At 46.8% G+C, this 24,465-nt stretch overlaps 1 protein-coding gene across 1 annotated transcript; it reads left to right on the forward strand.

Moving 5' to 3' along the window:
* Positions 1-4,156: 4,156 nt before the first annotated feature.
* Positions 4,157-23,183, forward strand: Npc1l1 (NPC1 like intracellular cholesterol transporter 1). Its single transcript, XM_046437828.1, has 19 exons — positions 4,157-4,285; positions 5,049-6,577; positions 9,000-9,100; positions 9,455-9,627; positions 9,854-9,982; positions 10,441-10,623; positions 11,169-11,283; positions 11,444-11,571; positions 11,993-12,130; positions 12,485-12,574; positions 15,601-15,791; positions 15,999-16,123; positions 16,664-16,790; positions 16,967-17,022; positions 18,879-19,029; positions 19,300-19,531; positions 19,681-19,794; positions 19,879-20,041; positions 22,048-23,183. Exons 1-19 carry the CDS (start codon positions 4,235-4,237, stop codon positions 22,242-22,244), a joined length of 3,993 nt encoding a protein of 1,330 aa, XP_046293784.1. The 5' UTR covers positions 4,157-4,234; the 3' UTR covers positions 22,245-23,183.
* Positions 23,184-24,465: the final 1,282 nt, after the last annotated feature.

Genomic DNA, 24,465 nt, shown 5'->3' on the forward strand with positions numbered 1-24,465 from the left:
TTACAGTTATTAAGTTAGTAAAGACTAATAAACATCGTACATGATGGAGTGAGACATTGCCTATGGTTGCTGGTATCAGTGGAGATAGTCATAACGCCTTAGGAAATCACTGTATGCCTGTCATCCAAGGTTGGTATCTATCCTTAATTAGACACCAATAACTAAGAATGTAATAATCACTGATAATTCTAGATTAGCCTGAGGGAAGAAACGATTAGCTGTGTACTTGAGAATCATAATCATAAACGTGATTTGACTCATAAATCTCATCTCTGAAAATTGAGGAAATAAATGAAAAAAAGAAGAAACATCATTAGTTATGAAGAAGTCAACCAAAACTTAGTTATAGCAATAAAATATTGAAAACCAGTTCAGCTATTAGCATCAGGAGAGTAGAAGAGCCATCGCTCTGTGGGTCATAATCAAAGATAAATGTGCTAGGGCTGGGGTTGTGGCTCAGTGGTACAGCGTTTGCCTAGCATATATGAGGCACTGGGTTCAATCCTCAGCACCACGTAAAAGTAAATAAAATAAAAGGTCTTGTGTCCAATTACAACTAAAAAAAATTTTTTAAAATAAGATAAATGAGGGCTGGGGTTGTGGTTCAGCAGTAGAACACTCTCCTTGCACGTGCGAGACCCTGGGTTCAATCCTCAGCACCACATAAAAATATATGAATAAAATAAAGGTATTGTGTCCATCTACAACTAAAAAAATATGTAAAAAAATAAGATAAATGTGCTGATCAGAGATTGAAAGCAGCAAAGAGTGTTTGTTAAAGGACTTAAAATCAGCATACTATAGTGATGCAGCCACATCAATGTTTATAGCAGCTCAATTCACAATAGCTAGACTATGGAACCAACCTAGGTGTCCCTCAATAGATGAATGAATAAAGAAAATGTGGTATATATACTCAATGGAATATTACTCAGCTTTAAAGAAGAGTGAGGGGAGGGGGGATAGTAGAGGATAGGAAAGGCAGCAGAATACAACATACACTAGTAAGGCAGAATGTAAAAAAGTGGATATGTAATCGATGTGATTCTGCAATATGTATACGGGGTAAAAATGGGTGTTCATAATCCACTTGAATCAAATGTATGAAATATGTCAAGAGCTTTGTAATGTTTTGAACAACTAATAATAAAAAAATTTAAAAAAATGAGTAAAAAAATAAAGAAGAGTGAAATTATGGCATTTGCCAGTAAATGGTTGGAATTGGAGAATATCATGCTAAGTGAAATAAGCCAATCCCACAAAACCAAAAGCCAAATGTTTCCTCTAATGTGGATGCTAATTCACAATAAGGCAGAGGTGGGGCACTAGGGAAGAATAGTGTTACTTTAGATTAGGTAGAGGGAAGTGATGGGAGGGGAGGGGAGGGGATGTGGGGATAGGAAAGGTAGTAGAATGAAACAGACATTATTACTATATGTATATATGTGACTACATGACCAATATGACTTTGCAACATGTACATTCAGAAAAATGAGAAATTATATTCCATCTATGTATGATATATCAAAGTGCATAAATGCATTCTACTGTCATATATAACTAATTAAAACAAATAAAATTTTTTTTAAAAAGTCAAGGGGAAGCTAGGCACTGAAGCACATGCCTGTAATCCCAGCAACTCAGGAGGCAGAGGCAGTAGGGATCGCAAGTTCAAGGCCAACCTGGGCAATTTAGTGAGATCCTATCTCAAAAATAAAAAGGGCTGGGGGCTGGGATTATGACTCAGCGGTAGAGCGCTTGCCTAGCACGGGTGGGACCTGGGTTTGATCCTCAGCAACACATAAAAATAAAGGCATTGTGTTGTGTCCATCCACACCTACAAAATAAATATAAAAAAATAAAATAAAAAGGGCTGGCTGAGCATGGTGGTGCACTCCTGTAATCCCAGCAGTTTAAGAGGCTGAGGCAGGAGGATTGCAAGGTCAAAGCCAGTCTCAGCAACTTAGTGAGGCCCTAAACAACTCAGTGAGATCCTGTCTCTAAATAAAGTATGAAAAAGGGCTGGGGATGTGGCTCAGTGGTTAAGTGACCCTGGATTCAATCACTGGTACCAGATAGATAGATAGATAGATAGATAGATAGATAGATAGGGCTGGGGGTGAAGCTCAGTGGTAGAGCACCCCTGGATTCAACAGTCAACCCCCAAGTACTGAAAAAAAATGGGGAAAGCAGGGTGCCCCAGTGTAATCACAACTTGATACATATGCCAGGGTGAGACCTGGAGGGACAGGTGCACAAGCAGATGGTAAGATTTTGTGTTGTTTTATATCCCATGTCAGACCATGCTGCTTTCACATTTTTGGTGTTTCAAGAAAGACCCCACAAGACCATAAACTTGAGCTGCATCTATCTGTGGTACTGAGCTGGAAGTAGCTGGGCTCTGGTGGCATGGGCAGACATAGGAGCTGACATATGGAAGACCTACTGCAGCAGGTGAGGAGCCAGTGACCTAGTACATGTGGTCCTGGTAAGCCAATTGAGTGATTTCTTGCTATCAGCGTTCTTTCTTGCTTTCTTTCTCATTTTTTTCTTTTCTGTTTCACTGGTAATTGAAAACAGGGCCTTGCACATGCTCCACAAGTGCTCTGTAACTGTGTTACATCCTTTTTATTTTGAGACATTCTTGCTAAGTTGCCCAGGCTGGCCTTGAACTTGCTATCCTCTTGCAGCAAACTCCTGAGTAGTTTTGATCACAAGCAAGTGCAACTGCCTTTAGCAAAGGTTCTTGACCCAGACATGTGCTGGCTACATGTGCTTGGGTCTAAAACTTTTAGGAGTGTCCTCAATCAGTGACCAGTGTAGGTAGGAAAAATGCCCACATCTTTGTTCTTTGGAAGGAACACTCTGGAGTGGGTTCCTATCATCTCCTGAAGGTTCCTAGGGACAGCAGCTCTTCTTGAATCACTTCAGTTGTCTTCCTTACAACCTGTAGCTCTACCTTTTCACCTACTGCTGTCACCTGGGGTCACCTTCCAAATAAACTGTTCGCACTGGGATCTTTGTCTTGGGGTCTGTTTCTATTTCTGGAGGAACAGAATGATAACACCTAAGACAGACAGAAAGAGACTAGGTTCATGGTGCCAGCCATGGAACAAAGAGAGAGCCAGGAGGTACTAGAGGGGAGTCATCCCTGTACAAAGGCAGGCCTCTTTTGTCCACACCCAGGCTGAACAGCTCTTCCAATCAGGGTCCATGGAACACAGGAGACAGGTGGGGTGACAAGAGTAAGGAGTAAGTTCCTCTCTACAGCTATCTTGGGCAGGTGGCCACATAAATGGCCTTGCAGCATTATCAGCAGTTCAGTCTTGGCAATAGGGGACAAGGTCCTGGCCCATCCTGGTGATAGCAGGATCCCAAGGGAGGCCTCAAAGATCCCTATCAGTAGGGAACAGATGGTATATACCATGTGCCGGAACCCTGGTTTTGGGGGGACACCACCCAGGGATCCTAGCCAGGGTTGGCCAGTGGGACAGGCCTGGTCCAGGGACAAAGGAGAGATGTGAGAGGAGGAGAAGAGGAACGGTGAGGTGAACAGAGGAAAGTCTTAAATCTCTGTCCTCTGTCAGGCCCTGGAGTGAGCCATTCATTCTCCCAGTTGCCTGGAGGGGACTTTCGTCACTATATCACGCCACTTTAACTGTCTCTTTGTTATCTGGCTGTTTTAATATTAATTAACAACAGTTGCCAAGGATAACAGTGCAGAGGGTGTGTCTCAAGGCATGGTTGTCCCTGGTTCCAAGAGGAGTGGGACAGAATGGGGGTTTGAGGCTGTTCCAGGGATCGTGTACACATTCCAGGAGCTGTGCTAAGCCCCAAGGCCAGAGCCTGGCTAGTTCATGGTTCCACCTCTGCCCCCTGCTCCAGTGCCAACTCCAACAGGGGCTAAATAAGGGTGGGGGATGAACCATGGGTCTCTGTCCCAGCTGGCTTAGTCTTCCTAAGGCTTCAGTAGCATTGGAAAGTGAGTGGGGACCCCAAGCACCTTCACAAAGAGGCTCAACTAAGTGGGGAGGGCATGGAACAGGGCCAGTTGGTGGGAGGGATAAAATCAGGTAGATCATTAACCAGCAGGGCTCAGTCCTATTGGTTTCAATCAGCCAGGCCAGGGCTGTTACTTAGGGATAGGAGACTGACTTAATGCATATTCCTAGGGGCCATCCCTCTGTTGTCTCCAGCTGTTCCTGTTTCCTGCTGATTCCTGTCCTGCCCTAGGATGGTGGCTAGCCTTCAGGGCTGTCTGCTCTGGGGCCTGCTCCTGCACTTGGTGAGTCCAGTGCTCATGGCAACTCCCTACTGCCTTCCTTGGGGCCTAGGCCAGCTGGGTAGCAGGCAGAGGCTGCTGGGTGACAGTGAGAGAGGGCCTCAGGGCCTGGAGGGGGTCCCAGGCCCCACAGAGGAGGGTTGCTAGTAGAAGGTCTCCAGTCACAGAATTGAAGAGACACAAGGTCAAGAGAGGCAGCTGGATAAAGTCCATGACCCTGTGGTAGAGTCTTGGCCTATAATTAAGGGAGAACTGAGTCAAGGAGGTGTTGAGGGGATGGGGTCCTGGAAAATATTACCTGGAGCATCCAGAGGTTGGGAGGAAGTCTGGCTTTCACCTGTTAAGGTCTTAATTTACTTTCAAGTCTGGGAGGTAAGTGATGGCATTTGGCTGTAAGCAGAGAGTGGGACAGGGAGATCCTGCACAGACTCTCCACAAGAGCCTTAGCCACTGACGTGATAGGGAGGAAGTTCAACAGGTTTATGAACACCTTGGAATTGACTCCATCAGCCCTAACCTCAGCAGTGTGACCTTCCTAAACTATAGTCGACAGGGTTACCTCCTTCTTTGAGTGACCCTGTCACTTCCAGGAAGAGTGGTTTGACTGCACCTCCGTCAACACTCTAGGTCCAGCACATGCCTCCAGGAGGCTTCCCACAGCCCCCTGCTCTGTGTCCTTTCCCCCCCTCCACACTCTCCTTAGCAGCTCACTGCCTAGACATTGACTGGCCTCAGGGTTCATGCATGATGTCTCTCTGTTCTGCAGGTCCAGGGTGAGCTGTACACACCCCTCCACCAGGCTGGCTACTGTGCCTTCTATGATGAATGTGGAAAGAACCCAGAGTTGTCTGGAGGCCTCATATCACTGTCCAATGTGTCCTGCCTGTCCAACACACCGGCCCGCCATGTCACAGGTAACCATTTGACCCTCCTCCAGTGCATCTGTCCCCACCTCTACAATGGCCCAAACAACACCTATGCCTGCTGCTCTGCCAAGCAACTAGTGTCACTGGAAACGAGCATGTCTATCACCAAAGCTCTGCTTACCCGTTGCCCAGCCTGCTCTGACAACTTTGCAAATCTGCACTGCCATAACACCTGCAGCCCCAATCAAAGCCTCTTCATCAATGTCACCCGTGTTGCCCCAGTGGGCACAGACCATCCCCCTGCTGTGGTGGCGTATGATGCCTTCTACCAGCGCAGCTTTGCGGAGGAGACCTATGAGTCCTGCAGCCGTGTGCACATCCCTGCTGCTGCCTCACTGGCTGTGGGCAGCATGTGTGGCATATATGGTTCTGCCCTTTGCAATGCTCAACGCTGGCTCGACTTCCAGGGAGATGTATCGAATGGTCTGGCTCCATTGGACATTACCTTCCACCTCGTGGAGCCTGGCCAGGACCAAGGGAGCGGGATCCAGCCACTGAATGGGGAAATCTCACCCTGCAATGAGACCCAGGACAATGGCATGACAGCCTGCTCCTGCCAAGACTGTGCTGCATCCTGTCCTGTCATTGCTCGCCCCAGCGATCTGACCCCTTTCTTCTACATGGGTCGGATGCCGGGCTGGCTGGTCCTCATCATCATTTTCTGCTCTGTTTTTGTGTTGCTTAACACTGTCCTTGCACGCCTTCGGGTGGTTTCCAACAAGGACAAAGGCAAGATGGAGGAGCCCCAGGCAGCCCCCAGCCTCTCTCACAAGCGCAGCCTCTCCCCCCACACCCTACTTGGCAAGTTCTTTGAGAGCTGGGGCACAAGGGTAGCTTCATGGCCACTGACCATCCTGGCAGTATCCATCATGGGAGTGGTAGCCTTGACAACTGGCATGATGTTCTTAGAACTCACCACCGATCCTGTGGAACTGTGGTCAGCCACCAAAAGCCAAGCCCGGAAGGAAAAGGCTTTCCATGACCAGCATTTTGGCCCCTTCTTCCGAACAAACCAGGTTTTTCTGACGGCTCCTAACCGGTCCAGCTACAGATATGACTCCCTGCTGCTAGGGCCCAAGAACTTCAGTGGAATCCTGTCTCTGGACCTGCTGCTGGAGGTGCTGGACCTACAGGAGAGGCTGAGGCACCTGCAGGTGTGGTCAGCTGAGGAGCAACGAAATATCTCCCTGCAGGACATCTGCTATGCCCCTCTTAATCCGCACAATGCCAGCCTCTCTGACTGCTGTGTTAATAGCTTGCTGCAATACTTCCAGAATAACCGTACACTGCTGCTGCTCACAGCTAACCAGACACTGATGGGCCAGACTTCCCAGGTGGACTGGAGGGACCACTATCTCTACTGTGCCAAGTGAGTCCTTCATGGGTCCAAAGGTAGGAGCAGGTAGGGCTACCACAGACTCTTAGAAACTGGCTAGCAACACAGCCCTACCCTATTCATATCTCTGTACTTGGGCTATCATGTGCCTGATTCTGCACTCCTCTGACCCATATTCTCCTTTGTTGGAGTTCCAGCTCCTTGGAGCAGATTTGCATGTGGCTATCCAGTCCCTCTAGCTCCAATTCCACTTGATCTTTCTGTGGAGATCTTGGCAGGGTCTTGGTTTAAGTCTTCAAAGGAATCAGATTGGCCCAGCTCATGTTAATGTATGTATTGTTCTACTTTTTTTTTTTTTTTTTTTGCCTCTGTGCCTGGCTTCACGGGGCCATTGGTAGCCCAGAAATGACTTAGGATGAATAGAAAAAGTTGCTCTCAGGACAGGACAGAGCTGTGGTTTGTTTCAGGCCATAGGCACAGGGTAGGGAGTCTCAGTGCTGGTCTCAGCCACACTTTTATTTTGTTTGGAGTTTGGTCCCTGGCCCCGCCCATTTTGAATGGTACAAATAGGATGTGAACAAGGCCATTGGGCAGAGGAAAAGCAGCAGGAGTTCCCAGTAGTAGAGGCTGAGGTGGCAGTGGACAGAGTTCCTCAAAGTGGACTTCAAGAACAAATGAGGGCTGGGGATGTGGCTCAAGCGGTAGCGCGCTCGCCTGGCCTACGTGCAGCCCGGGTTCGATCCACAGCACCACATACAAACAAAGATGTTGTGTCCGCCGAAAACTAAAAAATAAATATTAAAAATTCTCTCTCTCTAAAAAAAAAAAAAAAATGAGAGCTAAAGTAGCCAACAGTATATTTGTGCTAATATGAAAATATTTTTTCTTTTATTTTTAATTGATTTTTAAAAAATAAATGACAGCAGAATGCATTGCAATTCTTATTACACTTATACAGCACAATTTTTCATATCTCTGGTTATATTTAAAGTATATTCACACCAATTCATGTCTTCATACATGTACTTTGGATAATGATGTCCATTCATATTCCACCATCCTTGCTAACTCCCTGCCCTCTCCCTTCCCCTCCCACCTCTCTGTCCTGTCTAGAGTTCATCTATTCCTCCCATGTTCCCCCTCCCTGCTCCATGAAAACAGTTTTTTTAAAAAAATATTTTTTAGTTTTTGATGGACTTTTATTTTATTTATTTGTATTTGGTTCTGAGAATCAAACACAGCTCCTCATGCATGCTAGGCAAGCATGTTACCACGGAGCCACAACCCCAGTCCCTGAAAATAGTTTTTTCAAAAATATTTTTTAGTTGTAGATGCACATAATACCTTTATTTATTTATTTATTTATTTATTTATTTATTTTTAAAATGTAGTGCTGAGAATCTAACCCAGTGCCTCACCCATGCCAGGCAAGCACTCTACCACTGAGCCACAACCCCAGCCCTGAAAATAGTTTTGACCTTGCAGTCTCTGGCAAGAGACTCCAGGACTCCTGGGATCCCAGTCCACACAATATTTGAGATCTACTGGATTAGATGAAAGTGCCAATGGCTTCTGCCTCCTCCTTCCTGCTACTGGCTTTTTATCCTTGACCAATCCCCAAGTGTAGGCTGCTTCCCAGAGTGTCTGTGCCACTAACTGTCCCTCAGAAATGGCAGAACAGAGAGGAGCTATTCTCTGCCTTGGGGGACGTCAGTGATCAGATGTGCTGCTGTTGTATATTATTTTAATTTTGCATGCTTGCAACTCTTGAGTGATCTGATTATGCCCATTTCATAGACAGGAAAAAAGGCTAAGAGGAGTATGGTGTGCGCTCAAGGTCACACAGCAACCAGAACTCCCAGGAGGAGCTGGTGACCTACATACACACTTACTTGCTCAGAGCCCAGAAGGCAAGTAGAGAGCTTTGTATCCTATTGTATTTCCACAAAAATATACTCCACAGAAAGGGTTAAGTTGAAGGGGACAGGCCTGCCCAAAGGTAATAGTCTTTGTATACACAGATTCTGGGCTCTGGGACCCAGAATCTTAATACAGCATCTATAGGGTTTTGAGGTCTGAATGGGAGAAAGAAGCCAACAAGTAGTACTGAGACCAGTGCAGGACACCATGGCTTAAGTCCTGACTCCAAACCCCTATGCTCATCTGTGAATCAGGTAATGGCAGGCATGGAAGGTCTGGCTGTGCAAGGGGATGTGGGAAGCACAGACTCAGCCTTCAGCCCCTGCCTGGCACAGAAAGGTGCTTAAGGGCAGCTTTACCATTGAAGGTTGGGGCCTAAATGCAATATTTTTGGTTGTGAGCCATTAGGGACTCACTGGGCCAGGCAATCAGCAGCCAGTGTTCCTCTAGGGTACAGTGGACCTGGGATGGGGTGGGCCTGAATGAACCTAGGCAGGGCCAGGAAAGGCTCCTTCTTCTTGTGGTCTCCTTACAGTGCCCCTCTCACCTTCAAAGATGGCACAGCCCTGGCCCTGAGCTGCATAGCTGACTATGGGGCCCCTGTCTTCCCTTTCCTCGCTGTAGGGGGGTACCAAGGTAAGCTGGGTGGGCCCTGGGAGGCCAAGGAAGTGGCAATATTTGGGCAGGAACAATTGGTGGGGGTGGGGGTGATGGGTGTTCTAATTGCCTTGTAGTGGCCTGGTTTGTGGGGGCTGCAGGTGAGCTGTACTGCCTCCCCTCTCTGTCGCCCCGTTTTCTCAGGGGCTCTGGTTTTGTGCCTATGCCCAAAGAGTTTGCATTTGGCTTAGAGAGGGAAGTGGGTGTGAGGGAAAGGTCATGAGCAATGGGAAGGAGCAGGTGTGGAGAGGAGGGGAGGGAAACTGGGATGTAGCTGGAGGTGGAGAAAGGCAGGGATGCAGCTGCAAAAGGGCTGGATGTTACTTGTCACAGGTAAGGACTTTTCTGAGGCAGAGGCCCTGGTCATGACCTTCTCCATCAACAACTATCCTGCTGAGGACCCCCGACTGGCCCAGGCCAAGCTCTGGGAGGAGGCCTTCATAGAGGAGATGCGAGCCTTCCAGCATAGGATGGCGGGCACATTCCAAGTTGCTTTCATGGCTGAGGTAGGAGCTCAGAGTCTTTGGCTCTGCAGTTACAATCCCAGTGATCTTGGGTCAGTTCCTATGTCCCTGTCCTAGTCCTGCCCCTTCCTGGGTGGCTCTAGGAAGTGAATGCCCACCCAGACAGGGTGTTTGTGATGGCCATTCCTGGAACCTCACTTGGGTTCCAAGCAGGTCACCCAGTACCTGGATCAACATGTAGATAATGGGCTGGCTGGTATGTTTGCAGCGTTCTCTGGAGGATGAAATCAACCGTACTACCATCAAGGACCTGCCCATCTTTGCCATCAGCTACATCGTCATCTTTGCGTACATCTCTCTGGCCCTGGGCAGCTACTCCAACTGGAAACGAGTGGTGGTGAGAGTCAGATGGACACAGCAAGGGGTCCCGGAGTCTGGGACCTCTCCAGTCAATCTTCTAAAACCTTCTTAACCAGGGTACCTCAAAATAGTAAGGTGGACACATCCAAAAATCTGTCCCAAAGGGTGATATTTCTTGGAAGTGTTTTATGTTCAAAGGTCAAGAATTTTCGTTCTGCTCCATGACATATCTCCACTTGTCCAGATGCAAAGCTAATAGTTAAAACTTCTTGCAACAAGGGCTCCAAGATGTGGCAGGTGTACCTGTGCTTTTGGGTACAGTGGGCCTGTCTTAGGAGTATGGCGCTACAGAGGGGCATCAATGCAGACATGAATTCCCCGAGGTAGGCGTCACTGAATACCTGCGGGTACTAAGGGTGCCTGCCTGCCTCAGCCCAGGGAGTGGGGAGGATAGGTCCTCTGGTGTCTAGGAGATTGAACCTAGTTGCTTTGCAGGTGGAGTCCAAGGCCACCCTGGGCCTGGGTGGGGTGGTCATAGTGCTGGGAGCAGTCACGGCTGCCATGGGCTTCTTCGCCTACCTGGGCATTCCCTCCTCCCTGGTCATCCTCCAAGTAGTACCTTTCCTGGTGCTGGCTGTGGGAGCTGACAACATCTTCATCTTTGTTCTGGAGTACCAGGTAAGAAGGGAGGAGTTCTCCACTCCCACATGCATCCCCAACATCCCCACCAGACAGAACCTCACATCGAGTTTTTTCTTTTTTTTTTCTGGGCATTTTTGTAGACTCTTCTATACATCAACCCTCAGATTTATACCTCTAGAACATAGCATGTATTGACATGTACACATTCATTTGGAACTTGTTTTATATCAAACTTATGGAACATCTGGGAAAAGTTTTCTGTGTTAGCATATTAACCACAGTAAGCACAAATCAGAGTCCATTTGGCCACTCACTACAGGCAAATGTTTAGGGTTATGGGGTGACTGGAATAAGCATATTATTGATATCCTGGATGTACCAGCATTTCTCCAGGCCAGACCTTGGAAGCAAAATGTGCTTCTGTAGAGTGTTAGCAGTGTCAGTCCCTGACTTGAGAAGGTCAATTCTCAGGCCAATTCTTAGGCCTAGTCAAGTCTATGAGCACCTACTAGCCTACTGCTGATCTTTGAGGGCCAATGCCCTTGGTGGATCCTGGACCCTCTGCCTGCTGTTTCCCACAGCGGCTGCCTCGAATGCCTGGGGAGCAGCGAGAGGCCCACATTGGCAGAGCCCTAGGCAGTGTGGCCCCCAGCATGCTGCTGTGCAGCCTCTCAGAGGCCATCTGCTTCTTCCTAGGTGAGTTGGGAAAAACTCTCCCCCAGGTGCTAGCCCTCTGGGTTGGTACTAGGAGCCAGAAGTTCTTGAGGGCAGTGGGTGCCAGCAGACTCCTTCCCTGTGCAGGCACCCGCTCTGCCTGTGATGCTAGGATACTCTGACAATCCCCTCCCTAACACAGGGGCCCTGACTCACATGCCAGCTGTGCAAACCTTTGCTTTGACCTCTGGCCTTGCGATCATCCTTGACTTCCTGCTGCAGATGACAGCCTTTGTGGCCCTGCTTTCCCTGGACAGCAAGAGGCAGGAGGTAGGGTCATTTGGGTTAGGACCAAGGGCCTACTCTGACTGGGTCCCCACCTTGGCTGCAAGATGTGGTCTCACTGCCACAGAGATGGCCAAGAGAGTGTGGCGGGGTGGATATTATGCAGACAGGGGACATTGTTGGGGCCATGTATTACAACTTCCCATGGAAAGATAATTTCTTTTTGGTAATTCTTGGAAATAAGATAAAATCTCCTGAAGTACACAAGGTTGTAAAATAAAACATAAATGAGAAGTTAACACAAGTTAGTTGGTGGTTCTGTGATGGGTGTAAAATTCAGATATTTGATCAAGACAGATAACAAAAGTAAAGAAAACAACACACTGGCTGTCTCAGTGACAGTGGCAGTCCTTAGGGGTAGGCAGCCCCTGAGGTCTGCTATCCTGAGAGGTTGCCTCCCTGTCAGGCTTCCAGGCCAGATATCTTCTGCTGCTGCAAGTCCCAGAACCTGCCTCCACCTGAGCACAGTGAGGGGCTCCTGCTCCGTTTCTTCCGCAAGACATATGCTCCCTTCCTGCTGCACAGGATCACTCGCCGTGTTGTGGTGAGTGGGTTGAGGGGTGCAGGACCACACCACCCAGGTGGATTACCAGAGAGGAGAATAAAGAGTGGAAGGATTGCTTGGGAGGCTGAGGCAAGAGGATCATAGACTTGAAGCAACCTAGTGAGACTCTGTCTCAAAATTAAAAAGGGCTGGAGATGTGGCTCAGGGTTCAATCTCTGGGTACCTAAAAAAAAAAAAAAAAACAGTGAAGGGGTTGCACAAGCCAAGGTGGCTGGAGCTTGAGTCAGCCCAACTCCAGGATGTTTCCCACAATGCCCCAGCCAGATTCAACTCTGGGAGAAAATGGGAGGTATGGAAGGTGGTGAGGTTCTCACTCAGCAGTTCTCTCCCCAGCTGGTATTGTTTCTAGCCCTGTTTGGAGTGAGTCTCTACTACATCAGCTACCTCAGTGTGGGGCTGGACCAGGAGCTAGCTCTGCCCAAGGTGAGCCTGGGGAATCTTCCAAGCCCTTGGTCCCCTGAGATTTGGGAAGGGAAGCAGCACCCAGCAGGTGGGGGTTGTGTGGGCCAGGGCATGCAGAATTGCTCATTATCCTCTGTGAACCTGGAGTGGGAAGCCACATCCATGTCTGAAAAGTGCAAAAGCTGAGTGCCAGCTTCAGTCCATAGTAAGAGAGATATCTTGAGTCCAGAGGGCTGTCCATATGAGTTGGCTGGTCACATGAAGTGAATTGTCAATTTGCTGAGCACACATCCAGTTTGTAAAATCCTCATCAACACTTGTTGTTTTCTAAGTTATCTCCCGTGGTGCTGGGGACTGAACCCAGGGCCATGCACTTGCTAAGCAAACACTGTACTACTGAGTTAAACCCTCAGTCTATTTTTTTTAAATAATAATCATCCTAATGTGTGTGAAGGGGTATCTATTTCATTGTAGTTTCAACATGCATTTCCCTAATAATTAGTGCTCATTGGCCATGTGTATATTTTCTTTGGGAAAATGTCTATTTCAGTCTTTTACTCATTCGTTTTTTAATCAGGTTGCTTGTTCTTTTTGTTGTTGAGTCTTAAGAATTCTCTGTGTATTCTGGATATCAGTCCTTTGTCAGATATGTGATTTGCAAATGTTTTCTCTCTTTCTGTGGGTTGCTTTTAAATTCTGTTTATAGTATCCTTTTATGCATGAATTTAAAAAATATTCATAAAGTCATATTTATTCTATTTTTTGTTACCCATGCCTTTGGTGTTGTATCCAAGAAATCATTGCCAAATTCAATGTCATGAAGATTTACCTTTTCTTCTAAGAGTTTTATAGCTTTAGGTCTTATATTTAGGTATCAATACATTTGGAGTAATTTTTTGTAATATGGTGTTGAAGGTCCAAACTTAATTACTTTGCATATGGATATCCAGTTTTCCTGACACATTTGTTAAAAGTCTGTTTCCCCATTAAATGGTTTTGGCTCTCTTGTCCAAAATCATTTGACCATATATGTGAGAAGTTTTTCCTGGATTCCTATTCTGTTCCATTGATCTATATGTCTGTCCTTACGGTCATATAGATCCTGCCAGTACTACACTATTTTGAATCCTGTAGCTCTACTTCAAGTAGAGTATGTATGCACCAACATGTCCATGATTTTAGTCGTGGTTTTGACTAACACCTTACCATTTTTTCAACTAAGTGCTGCTTTTATCAAGTAGAAGCCCAGGGACACTTTCTGTTGATTATTTTTTTCTGTAGAAATGGGCCGTATTTTTATTTTTCTTTGTATGTTTTGAAATTTTATTTTTGTTGTTGAAAAATGAACACTGAGGGCTGGGGATGTGGTTCACGCGGTAGCGCGCTCACCTGGCATGTGTGCGGCCCAGGTTTGATCCTCAGCACCTCATACAAACAACGATGTTGTGTCCACCGAGAACTAAAAAAAATAAATAAATAAATATTAAAAAAAAAAGAAAAAAGAAAAATGAACACTGAGTCTTATAATGTACTCTAATTTGAGTTTTACATTGTAGCTTTATAATATATTCTGGAGATCAGGCTCTCACCCTGGCCCAAGATTTGCTTTTTAAAATTGTTCATTTTCTTATTTATTGTTAGTATCTCTGTGCTGGGGATTGCCTAAGGTGTAGAGTTAATATCTTCTTAGGTATTTTCTGAGCCTGTAACTTTCTCTGGGCACATGTGCTGGTGTCTAAATTCTCCCATTTTTGAATAGATCTTTTTGAATATTTTAGTTTAAAAATGTATGGCCCAGGGGCTGGAGTTGTGGCTCAGTGGTAGAATAGTCACCTCACATGTGTGAGTCGAGTTCAATCCTCAGCACCACATAAAAATAAATAAATAAATACAATAAAGGTATTTTAAAAAATGTATGGCCCAAAAGGAGAAAAAGGGAAAAATAAGGGAGGAAAAGCAAACAAGTATTTACTCTTTGAATCTCCTTGAAGTCACTTTAGCAGGAGGTAAATAACGTTGCAACAATGGTGGTAGGAATAGCAATAAGGACTGCTTGCCTCTGTGTCAGCATCACTAAGATAGAAGCAATGATCAGTGGTCAGAACTCAGATATTTGATAGCTGAAGGACCTTATTTCCTGTCCTGGCTCCTGTAAAACTTCTGCAAGTTGCTTCTGGAATGCATACACAGATTTATGCCTTGGATGGGGTGGAGAATAAGTAGTTATTACTGTGCTGAGAGCTGAAATTGACAGAAGTAATTATAATTTACCATCCAAGTTTTACTCTGGAAGCTTCCATCCCTCAATAGAGTTCAGAGTCCTGAGTTAGTTACATTAGATAGGCCAGTGCCTTTCCTGGTCCTTCCTATTCTGCCATCTTCCCTGCTTTCACTGAGTTTTTACGTTATAGAAGGGAACAGACCATGAAGATGCCTGGTGCGTGGCCTCTAGTGTATGCACACAAATATTTACAAGTATATGCAAATATGGGCCAGTCACAGTTCAGCTTTTTAGACTGTCTGTGGCAGACTGGAGATAGTGGGAAGGGATAAAATTATGTGCTGTATATGTCCATGTTCATGAGTTTGAGAGTGGGGGGTCGTGTAGGGTGGGTGTGTTGCTCTGAGCTTGTTCTTCCTTATAAGCATATTTCTGTGCATGTACCTGTGATTATACCTATATGCGTGAACATCAGAGTATGTATATCTGTAGGTATTACTGAAACCTCTGTAACTGCACTGTACATCTGTGAGAATATTTCTGATTGTGTACTTCTCTCTGTCCCTCTTTATGTGTACCTTGTGTGTGACCTCTGAACATGTACTATGTGTACCTCTGAGTGTACTTCCTTGTGTGTCACCTTTGCATGTACCTCTGTGTGTATCTGCATGTTTCCCCTGAGTATACCTCTGCCAGAGGCTTCACCTTGCCCCCTTGTGCCCCTTTGGATCCATCCTCTTCTGGGGTCCACAGGTCTACCCACCCTTGAGCATGTACTTCTAGGGGCACATAAGGTCTCCTGACACTCTCCGATGCTCCTTCCCAGGACTCATACATGCTGGACTACTTCCTCTTTATGAATCAATACTTTGAGGTGGGGCCCCCGGTGTACTTTGTTACCACCTCAGGCTACAATTTCTCCAGTGAGGCGGGCATGAATGCCATCTGTTCCAGTGCAGGCTGTGACAGCTTCTCCTTAACCCAGAAGATCCAGTATGCCACTGAATTCCCTGATCAGTAAGTGCAGGCCAACCTAGTACCCCAGCCTGCTTCCTATCTTCATCCTCCACTCTCCTCCTGTGCCCTCTTACTGCCTGCTTTGCTACTGCCTAGCCCACCTGCAATCAAATGCCTGGGGAGGCCTAGCATGGGGGTTAAGCTACAGGAATGACCCACCATCCTCCCTGCTAGTCCTGGCCCCTCACTTCCTCCTGCCGTCCTCAGGTCTTACCTGGCCATTTCTGCCTCCTCCTGGGTGGATGACTTCATTGACTGGCTGACCCCATCCTCCTGCTGCCGCCTTTATATCTCTGGTCCCAATAAGGATGAGTTCTGCCCCTCAACTGAGAGTAAGTGTGGGCCCTAGGGGGCTCATTGCCCACTACAGCTTGGGGAAACTGAAGCAAGAGAAAGGAAAGGAGTGGTGAGCCTCTCTCTCAGCCCGCTACCTCTATAGCAGTGACCACTGGGGCCAAGGGCACAGAGTAAGCCTCAGGAGTCCCTGAGGAATACTTGGGTGTGTGGCCCACCAGCATTCATACCCTTGTGTCTCTTAAGAGTATTGTGCCATGCTCAGGGGGCATGTTTACCATGGGCATTGGGTGGAGGAGTCAGGAGTAGAGCTAAGGCTGGTGCACGATTTTGCATCAGTATCTGCTGCATTTGTAGGTAGAGGGAGAGCCTGTGTTTCCTGCCCCAAACTCCCCTTCCCCACCTGCCCCTAAGTGCCAGGGTTTCTATAACTGAGGGGATCATTTCCCACATTTAGAAATGACAAATGCAAATCTCCCTAGGAGCTGGGTGCCTTAGATAGGGGCAGAGGAGAGGGGATTCAGAGAAGGAGCTGCATGACCTGAGGTGCTGCTGCCCACAGTTCCCCTTCTCTACAGACTCCTGGAACTGCTTAAAGAATTGCATGAGCTTCACCTTGGGCCCTGTGCGGCCCACAGTGGAACAATTCCACAAGTACCTTCCCTGGTTCCTGAGTGATGTGCCCAACATCAAATGTCCCAAAGGGTAGGCTCAGAGAGGGGCTTCCACTGGGGAGGGTGGGTAGACCTGTGGACCCCAGAAGGGGATGGATCCAAAGGGGCACAAGGGGACAAGGTGAAGCCTCTCTGGGGTGCAGAGAGATGAACAGACAGGAGGAGGCCTCATCCCACTAATCCTTTGTCCTGGCCTCCTCCTTACAGTGGCCTGGCAGCATACAGCACCTCTGTGAATTTGGGCCCAGATGGCCAGGTTTTAGGTAAGCATGACCTTGTTTGGTGGGAAGATCCAAAGTCAGCTGCTTCAGAGGTCCCTAAGGGTCCCAGGAAATAACCTTTCTAACTTACATCTTCTTTCCTCCCTCCTATGGGGAAAGGGACAGATTGTAATTGTTCAGTCCCTGTTAGCAAGAGTCCTATTTCCCAAGTCCACATCCTCACACTTTACTCTTTTTTCCACCTCAAGTTCATGATCAGCATGAACTTTGTGACATTCTTTCAGCAGTTTCTGTCATATTTAGGAGCCTCCTACACTAACCCTGGGCTAAGCACCTTTTTACAAATGCATAAATCATATCCAGATGTCAGCAGAAGGCAGATGGCTGAATGAGTTAGGATGTCTTGCTATAGTGCAATCCCAGCAACCATCAACAGCAAAAAGGGATACACACAGGAAAAAAGGACCATGATGTTAGCTTCATACAGCAGGTGGTAGAACCAGACAGCCATCTGCATGAGAAGCCAGCTGTATCTAACTCTCTATATATACACTTAGCATAGGGACCCCAGTGGAGCAGGTGTGGAGATGGGTCTGAGGGTGGGTGAAAGAGCTACCAATGGATTCTCTCGCTTTGTAGTGAAACAAGTCACAGTTTGAAATCTTAGCTACAAATTAACTGTGTAGCTTACTCACTCACCTGCCCAATTAACTCTTCCATGAAATTCCCATCTTCCAAGAAAGGCACCCCCACATCTGCCCCAGCCCTGGTCCTTGGGCAGTACAGGCTATGTAGAGTCAGTGTGGACAGAAAGGGGTGGCATGTCTCAGGTAGGAACAGAGAAGCAGGTCATATCATGGAGGGGGCATGCAGGGAGCCATTCTTCCATTCCATGACCTGGGGCAGGTTTGTACCCACCTCCAACCTTAGTCTCCTCATGTGTGCACTAGGTTATTCTACAGCAACACTTCTCAAAGGGAAAACCCTGGATATGCATCACCATCACCTGGAAATTGTTAGAAATGCAAGTTCCCAGGACTCACCATGACCTACCAGAGCTAAATCTCTGGTTTGGGGTGGCCATCTGGGGGTGAACCACTTCCAGGTGGTTTAGAGGGCTAGTGAGATGCTCTGAAGTCACCTTCCTGCTTGAAGATTGTGTATGTCCAGGTCCACTTCTCTTCTTTTTTCCTCCACTTCTCTTCTTTTTTTCCTTTTTTCCTCTACATAAATCTCTTATTTCTTTTCCTGATGCCACTATACACAATTAAGAAATAACTTTTATTATACTTGCTGGCAGGAGCCATAAGCCACAGCTATTATAATTCAGTGGTTTTCATTTTTCTGTCTTCTTTTCTAGTCTTTTCCTATAGGAATATATGAATTTTAAACAAATTAATTTGAAAAATCCAATGCATATTTATAGGGAGGGATTTGGGTTCACCAGGGAGATTTCTTTGGGTTCTATCTATCAAGGTCAGGCCTGGACTTGGGCCTCCCACATTGGTAGGACCAGCTACAGAATTTTTGGGGCTGGTACAAAATGAAAATGCAGGCCTCTTACACACAAAATTTACTATGAATTTTGGATGAGGTGGCAGAGCTCTGAATCCTGTCATTGTCCCTAGAGTGCCGTGAGGGTGTCCTGAACAGTTTTGACTTTTTTTGAGGGGTTACCAGGGATTGAACTCAGGAGCACTCAATCACTGAGCAATATCCCCAACCCTATTTTGTATTTTATTTAGAGACAAGGTTTCACTGAGTTGCTTAGCACCTTGCTTTTGCTGAGGCTGGCTTTGAACTTGTGATCCTTCTGCTGGGATTACAGGCATGCACCATCGTGCCTTGCTACCTTATGACCTTTGACTTTCCTTCTCCCATGCACCATGGCCATCCAGCCTCCCAGTTCATGGCCTACCACAAGCCCCTGAAGAACTCACAGGATTACACAAAAGCTCTGCAGGCAGCCCAGTTGCTGGCAGCCAACATCACTGCTGACCTGCGGAAGGTGCCTGGGACAGATCCAGACTTTGAGGTCTTCCCCTACACGTGAGGACCTAGTGGGCTGGGCCAAAAGAAGGTGGGGGTATCTGTTGGAAATGGGAGGTTAGAGCAGCAGGTTTTTGAGCAGTTGCAAGAGACAAGGATCAGCTTCAGATCTGAAGGCTCCAGTAGTGGCCTGGAGCCTGATCATTTCCCATGCTGGTTAATACACTAATTTGTGCCTCTCCAGGCCTCAGTATTTTCCTTCTGAAATAGGGGGATCCTGCCCATTAGAAAGGCACTCAATGCCTGTGCTGTGACCATGCTCTCTTGCAGGATCACCAACGTGTTCTACGAGCAGTACTTGACTGTTCTCCCAGAGGGAGTCTTTGCACTTGCCCTCTGCTTCCTGCCCACCTTCATTGTCTGCTACCTCCTGTTGGGCCTGGACATACGATCGGGCCTCCTCAACCTGCTCTCCATCATCATGATCCTCTCAGACACCATTGGCTTCATGGCCTTGTGGGGCATCAGCTACAATGCTGTGTCCCTCATCAACCTCGTTATGGTAACTTGCTAAAGAACCCTTGGAGGGGTGGTTGGGGATTCAGAGTCATTGGATACTCCCAGTTCTGTACAGAATTGATGTATGCTACTCTTGTCTCATTCCCCACTTCTTCCTCTGTCTTCTCAGACAAAGCCCCCTCTCTCCTATAGGCAGTGGGCATGTCTGTGGAGTTTGTATCCCACATCACCCGCTCCTTTGCCATCAGCACCAAACCCACCCACGTGGAGAGGGCCAAGGAAGCTACCATTTCCATGGGCAGTGCAGTGAGTGGAGTGGGGTGGGTTTCCCTGTGCCCCACCTAATACTTTGTGTCCTAATTAACACTTGGCTGTGATCCATCCTGTCAGGTATTTGCTGGGGTGGCCATGACCAACCTGCCGGGCATCCTCATCCTGGGCTTTGCTGATGCCCAGCTCATACAGATCTTCTTCTTCCGCCTCAACCTACTGATCACCCTGATGGGCATGCTGCATGGCCTGGTCTTCCTGCCAGTCATCCTTAGCTATGTAGGTGAGTCCTGGACCTGTTTTTTCCAGGCTGTTACAATTATGATAGAAACCACAACAATGGTATGTGCCCTTCAGAAAAACTCAGGGAGACACAGCGCTAACAACAAATGTCAGGAGCATGAAATGGCAGAGACCTTGAGTTTTGGAAGTTGCTGTTTTTAACTTGACATGTTGTGAGCATCCTTCTTTGTTAGTGGATCGTATCTCAAAGACTGCTTCAGTGGCCCACTCCCTGCACTGAAGTCAGATTTTAAAAACCATGATCTTCAACAACCATGACAACAGCAACAATTTTGTTTTGAATTGCTGTAGATCAAACCAAGGGCTTTGCACATACTAGGCAAGTGCTCTACACATACCAACCAAGAAATATATTTTATGTTGAGAGGTGATGAGTGTGAGCAAATAGCTAGATACATAGAACTAAGACAAATGGTTCACAAATAAAATAATGCTTGTCCTTACTATATGTGAAACATTCTGACATTTTTGGTTCTATCCCGTCATTAATCTAAAAAATTCTGGTGTTAATCTAAGTTAATTTCATGACTACTTAATGGGTGGCAACCCACAGTTTGAAAACATCATGTTATTGTATGGTTCTACCATGATTTATTTAACCAGCTTCCAACTGTTGGACATTAAATTATTTCTGATTTTACACTATTATTACTAGTGCTGCAGTGAGTGAACTTGTGGCTAAGTCTTTGGCCTAATCCTCCAATATTTCTTTAGAGAAGGCCTGTGGATGTTGATTGTTAATACCAATTATTAATACCCTTCAGAAAATTTTACCATTTAAACTTGTACCATCAGCTTGTGCAATTGCCCATTTCCCTGTATCCTTATGATGGACATGGTTATTAAAAATAATGTTCTACACCAGGTACAGTGGTACATGGCTATAACCTCAGTGGCTTGGGAGGCTAAGACAAGAGATTGCAAGTTCAAAGCCAGCCTCAGCAACTTGGCAAGGCTCTAAGCAATTTAGTAAGGCCCTGTCTCACCAAAAAAAAAAAAAAAAGAAAAAGAAAAAGAAAAAAAAGGTGGGGAAAACCAATCCCCACAGAGATTTAAACTAAGCCCCTGAGGATGAGGGTTTTTCTGGCTCTCAGGGTGGTGAAGGTGTGAGGAGTTCAATTTTACCCCTTCCCCACTAGACTGTATTAGAAATATAATATTATTAGAAAACATTTATAGAAGGGTATGTTTGTACATCAACATATTTGTGATTCTCTTGTCATCCCCAGAAGTAGATTTTATTATCATTCTCACTGTACAGATGAGGAAACTGGGACATCTACCCCAGATCAAAGACTTGGTCAGATGAGAGAGGGTTGTAGCCCACAGCTGCAGTGTTCCCACTGTGACACCATATTCTCTTATAATAACTTCATGACCCTCTTTGAAAGAGAAAATATGTGCACTGGGGATGGTGGGTGATACCCAAGAAAGGGGCAAGGAGGACCATCTCCTCAGGTCTGCCCTGAGAAGGGAAGACTCAGGCCTCAAAGCCACAGGTGGTACTGCTTCTTGGAGGTTCCCAGAGTGCCTGGGGGGTGTAGGGGTGGCCAGGAGTTTGCAGAAACCCACCCTTGCACATCAGTCAGCACCTCCCACCTTGAGGCTTAGACCACATAGGCAGTGACCCAGAAAGGCAAGAACAGTCAACACCCAGTGGGATCTTTGTGTCCTGAGTTTGTTGTACATAATAAGGAATAGCATCTCTTAGAGTAAGGTTAGCTATGGATGTTGGCACCAGATGTCCCAGGAAGAAAGGGAGAAAGAAATTTGGTTTCAGGGTTTTCCCTAAGAGCATGCTTACAGAAGCAGATGGGTGGGGTACCATGGAGGCTGGCTGAAATGGATACTGGCAGGGTAGAACAAGTGCAGGGGAGGAGCAGGGGAGGTGAGGGGTTGGGGGCTCAGGTCCTCTTTGATTGTGTCACTGTCTGTGTCCCCTGCCTGCCTACCTGAGTGTGGGTCTCTGTCCCTATCTCTCTGCAGGGCCTGATGTCAACCCAGCTCTGGTGCTGGAACAGAAGCAAATCAAAGAGGCAGCAACAGCCAACACAGCTTTCTGCCCGAAGCACTCCTTCCCTACCAACATGACCAATGTCTATGTCAACCATGGCTTTGAGAATTCTCCTTCTGGTGCTGGTGCCATCAGCAGCTCTTTGCCTAGTCATGTGCAGGAGTTCTGATAGAGCCAGAGCCCATCTAGTCTCCTTGACTCTGTACCAAGGGACCATGAGGGTCTTCTCTGTGGTGGTGGTCTCTTAGCTCACACCCTCTGAGGGTCTGGGGGAGGCTGTTCCAGGAAAGTGGCTGTCACTCTGGTCATGAGGTACCCAGCAGCACTACTGGTGGCCCCTCTGCTCCTATAGCAGGTCCCTGGAGTCCATGTCACTCAGGTGTCTGTCCCTGTGAGATAACCTTGTACTTGAAGGCTCAGGTTTGGGGGCTGCTGGGCACAGACACATCCTGTGTTTGTGTCAGGCCCCAATTCTCTCATGGGTTCCTTCTTACCCACTTTCCCTCCTTTAATTCTCTTGTCAAAAAAGTCTCCATTCTGTGTAAGTCTTTAACATTCACCATTGTCCCTGAGAACAGAAACTGACCCCATCATGGGTTATTGTAGGAAAGCATCTGTGAATTACTTGGGGGCCTTCACTTGGTATCAAAGCCAGGGAGATTTAGGTTTTATCCTTGGGAACTATCTTAGGCTCCCCTGAGCTCATTAGACTGCCCAAGGCACATGACCTCTATCTCTGCTCTATTAGGAAGACCCCTCTTGTAGCTCCAGAGTTGGGCGTAACCCAATGGGACACGCCCACCTCCTACCGTATTTGGCAAAGAACATTCCATGGAAAACCTCTGATGTTCCCCAATATAAATAAAGCAAGTGGGGGGCTCCATTTTGCTCTTTTTAGTGTGGAAGCTCCATTCCTAAGATTGGTTAGCCTGTCCTGCCCGGCTTTTAAAATTATTTCCTGTGTTCTGTGGTTTTTTTCACCGCCCTACTTTTCACAGCCAGCCCATTCTACCCAGAGGAACCCCATTTCCACCACCCACGAGGTGGATGTGGGTGGGAGGCTATGACATGGCAACAAACAAGGTAAAACAGATCCCTTCAGACCTGCCCTCTTGTGTTTTTTTCTAGTGAGTCCCAGAATGATGTTCTCACAAATGCTTTGGTCATGGGTCATGACCCCACCTGGAAGATGGTGTTTGGTTTGGTCTCTAGTTCCAGTGACTAGTAAGGCTGTTGCCTCCGGTTGAGGCCACTGCATGTCTGAAGGCTGGGAGTTTTAGGGGTTAGGCGGGTCCTACCACCTCAGTCTCATGCTTAGAGCAGAGCTTAGTTGGCTTCAAGTCAGCTCAATATGAGCTTCCATGGAGAACTCTCCAGAAGCAGAAGCTATAGTGGAGAGAAAAAGATGACTTGCTCTGTTGAAAGCATACAATTCAGGGCTGGGGATATGGCTCAAGTGATAACGCACTTGCCTGGCATGCGCGAGGTGCTGGGTTCGATCCTCAGCACCAAATAAAAAAAAAATGTTGTGTCCACCGAAAACTGAAAGGTAAATATTAAAAAATTCTCTCTCTCTCTCTTCTCTCTCTCTCTCTCTCTTAAAAAAAGGAAAGCAGAGAATTCAATAAATATTTGTTGAGCAGAAATAGTACTTTAATGTCACATATTGTATTCTGGCTGCCTTTTTTTTTTTTTTTTTGCAAATGACATAAAAAATACATGTGGTGAAGGAATTTATGGAGAGCTTAGTGTTAAGTTCTATTTCCTTTCCCTCTTTAAAAAGATTAACCAGCTGGGGAGAATGGTGCATGCTTGTAATCCCAGCGGCTCAGGATGCTGAGGCAGGAGGATCACGAGTTCAAAGCCAGTCTCAGCAACTTAGTGAGGCCCTAGGCAATTCAGTGAAACCCTGTCTTTAAATAAAATACAAAAAAGGTGGGGGGAATACAAAAAAGGGCTGGGGATGTGGCTCAGTTGTTAAGTGCCCCTGGGTTCAATCCCAGTACCAAAAAAATAATAATAACCAGACAATGATGTGCCCTTGCCTTGTGAGTGCCTATGATGAGTAGGATTAATTACCTCTCAGACAGAGAGTGCAGAGACTGGGAGTCAGTGAGGGGTAGGAGGTGCAGCTTATCCCTTTCCAGGAATAGTCTGTAAGTAAAGAAAACCTGAGGAACCAGCAGAAGAACCTAAAGATGTGTTCAGGAGGGAGAGACCCATATGCAAATACCAGTTTCTGGGAAGGTCTTTTTCCAGGACAGTGGATAAAACTGTCAAGGAACTATCCAGATCTGCCTTGAGCCTCTTGGCTTCCCTCTGTGTCCAGCCCTTGCTTGGCTGAGGAGCTGCTGTGGCTTCCTATGCTTAGAGGGCCTGACTGCCTATGA

The sequence above is a fragment of the Marmota monax genome, unplaced genomic scaffold, assembly GCF_021218885.2.
Source record: "Marmota monax isolate L192 unplaced genomic scaffold, Marmota_monax_Labrador192_F-V1.1 WCK01_AAM20220418_F8-fsc00109, whole genome shotgun sequence".
Lineage (NCBI taxonomy): Eukaryota > Metazoa > Chordata > Mammalia > Rodentia > Sciuridae > Marmota > Marmota monax.

What these genes read in the sequence shown, in the direction of transcription:
- Npc1l1 (XM_046437828.1), top strand. Translation starts at nt 4,235, where the DNA reads ATGGTGGCTAGCCTTCAGGGCTGTCTGCTCTGGGGCCTGCTCCTGCAC. An exon ending in GTTCTGCCCCTCAACTGAGA is followed by an intron (nt 16,124 to 16,663) that starts GTAAGTGTGGGC and finishes CCTTCTCTACAG; the next exon opens with ACTCCTGGAACTGCTTAAAG. An exon ending in CCCTCATCAACCTCGTTATG is followed by an intron (nt 19,532 to 19,680) that starts GTAACTTGCTAA and finishes TCTCTCCTATAG; the next exon opens with GCAGTGGGCATGTCTGTGGA.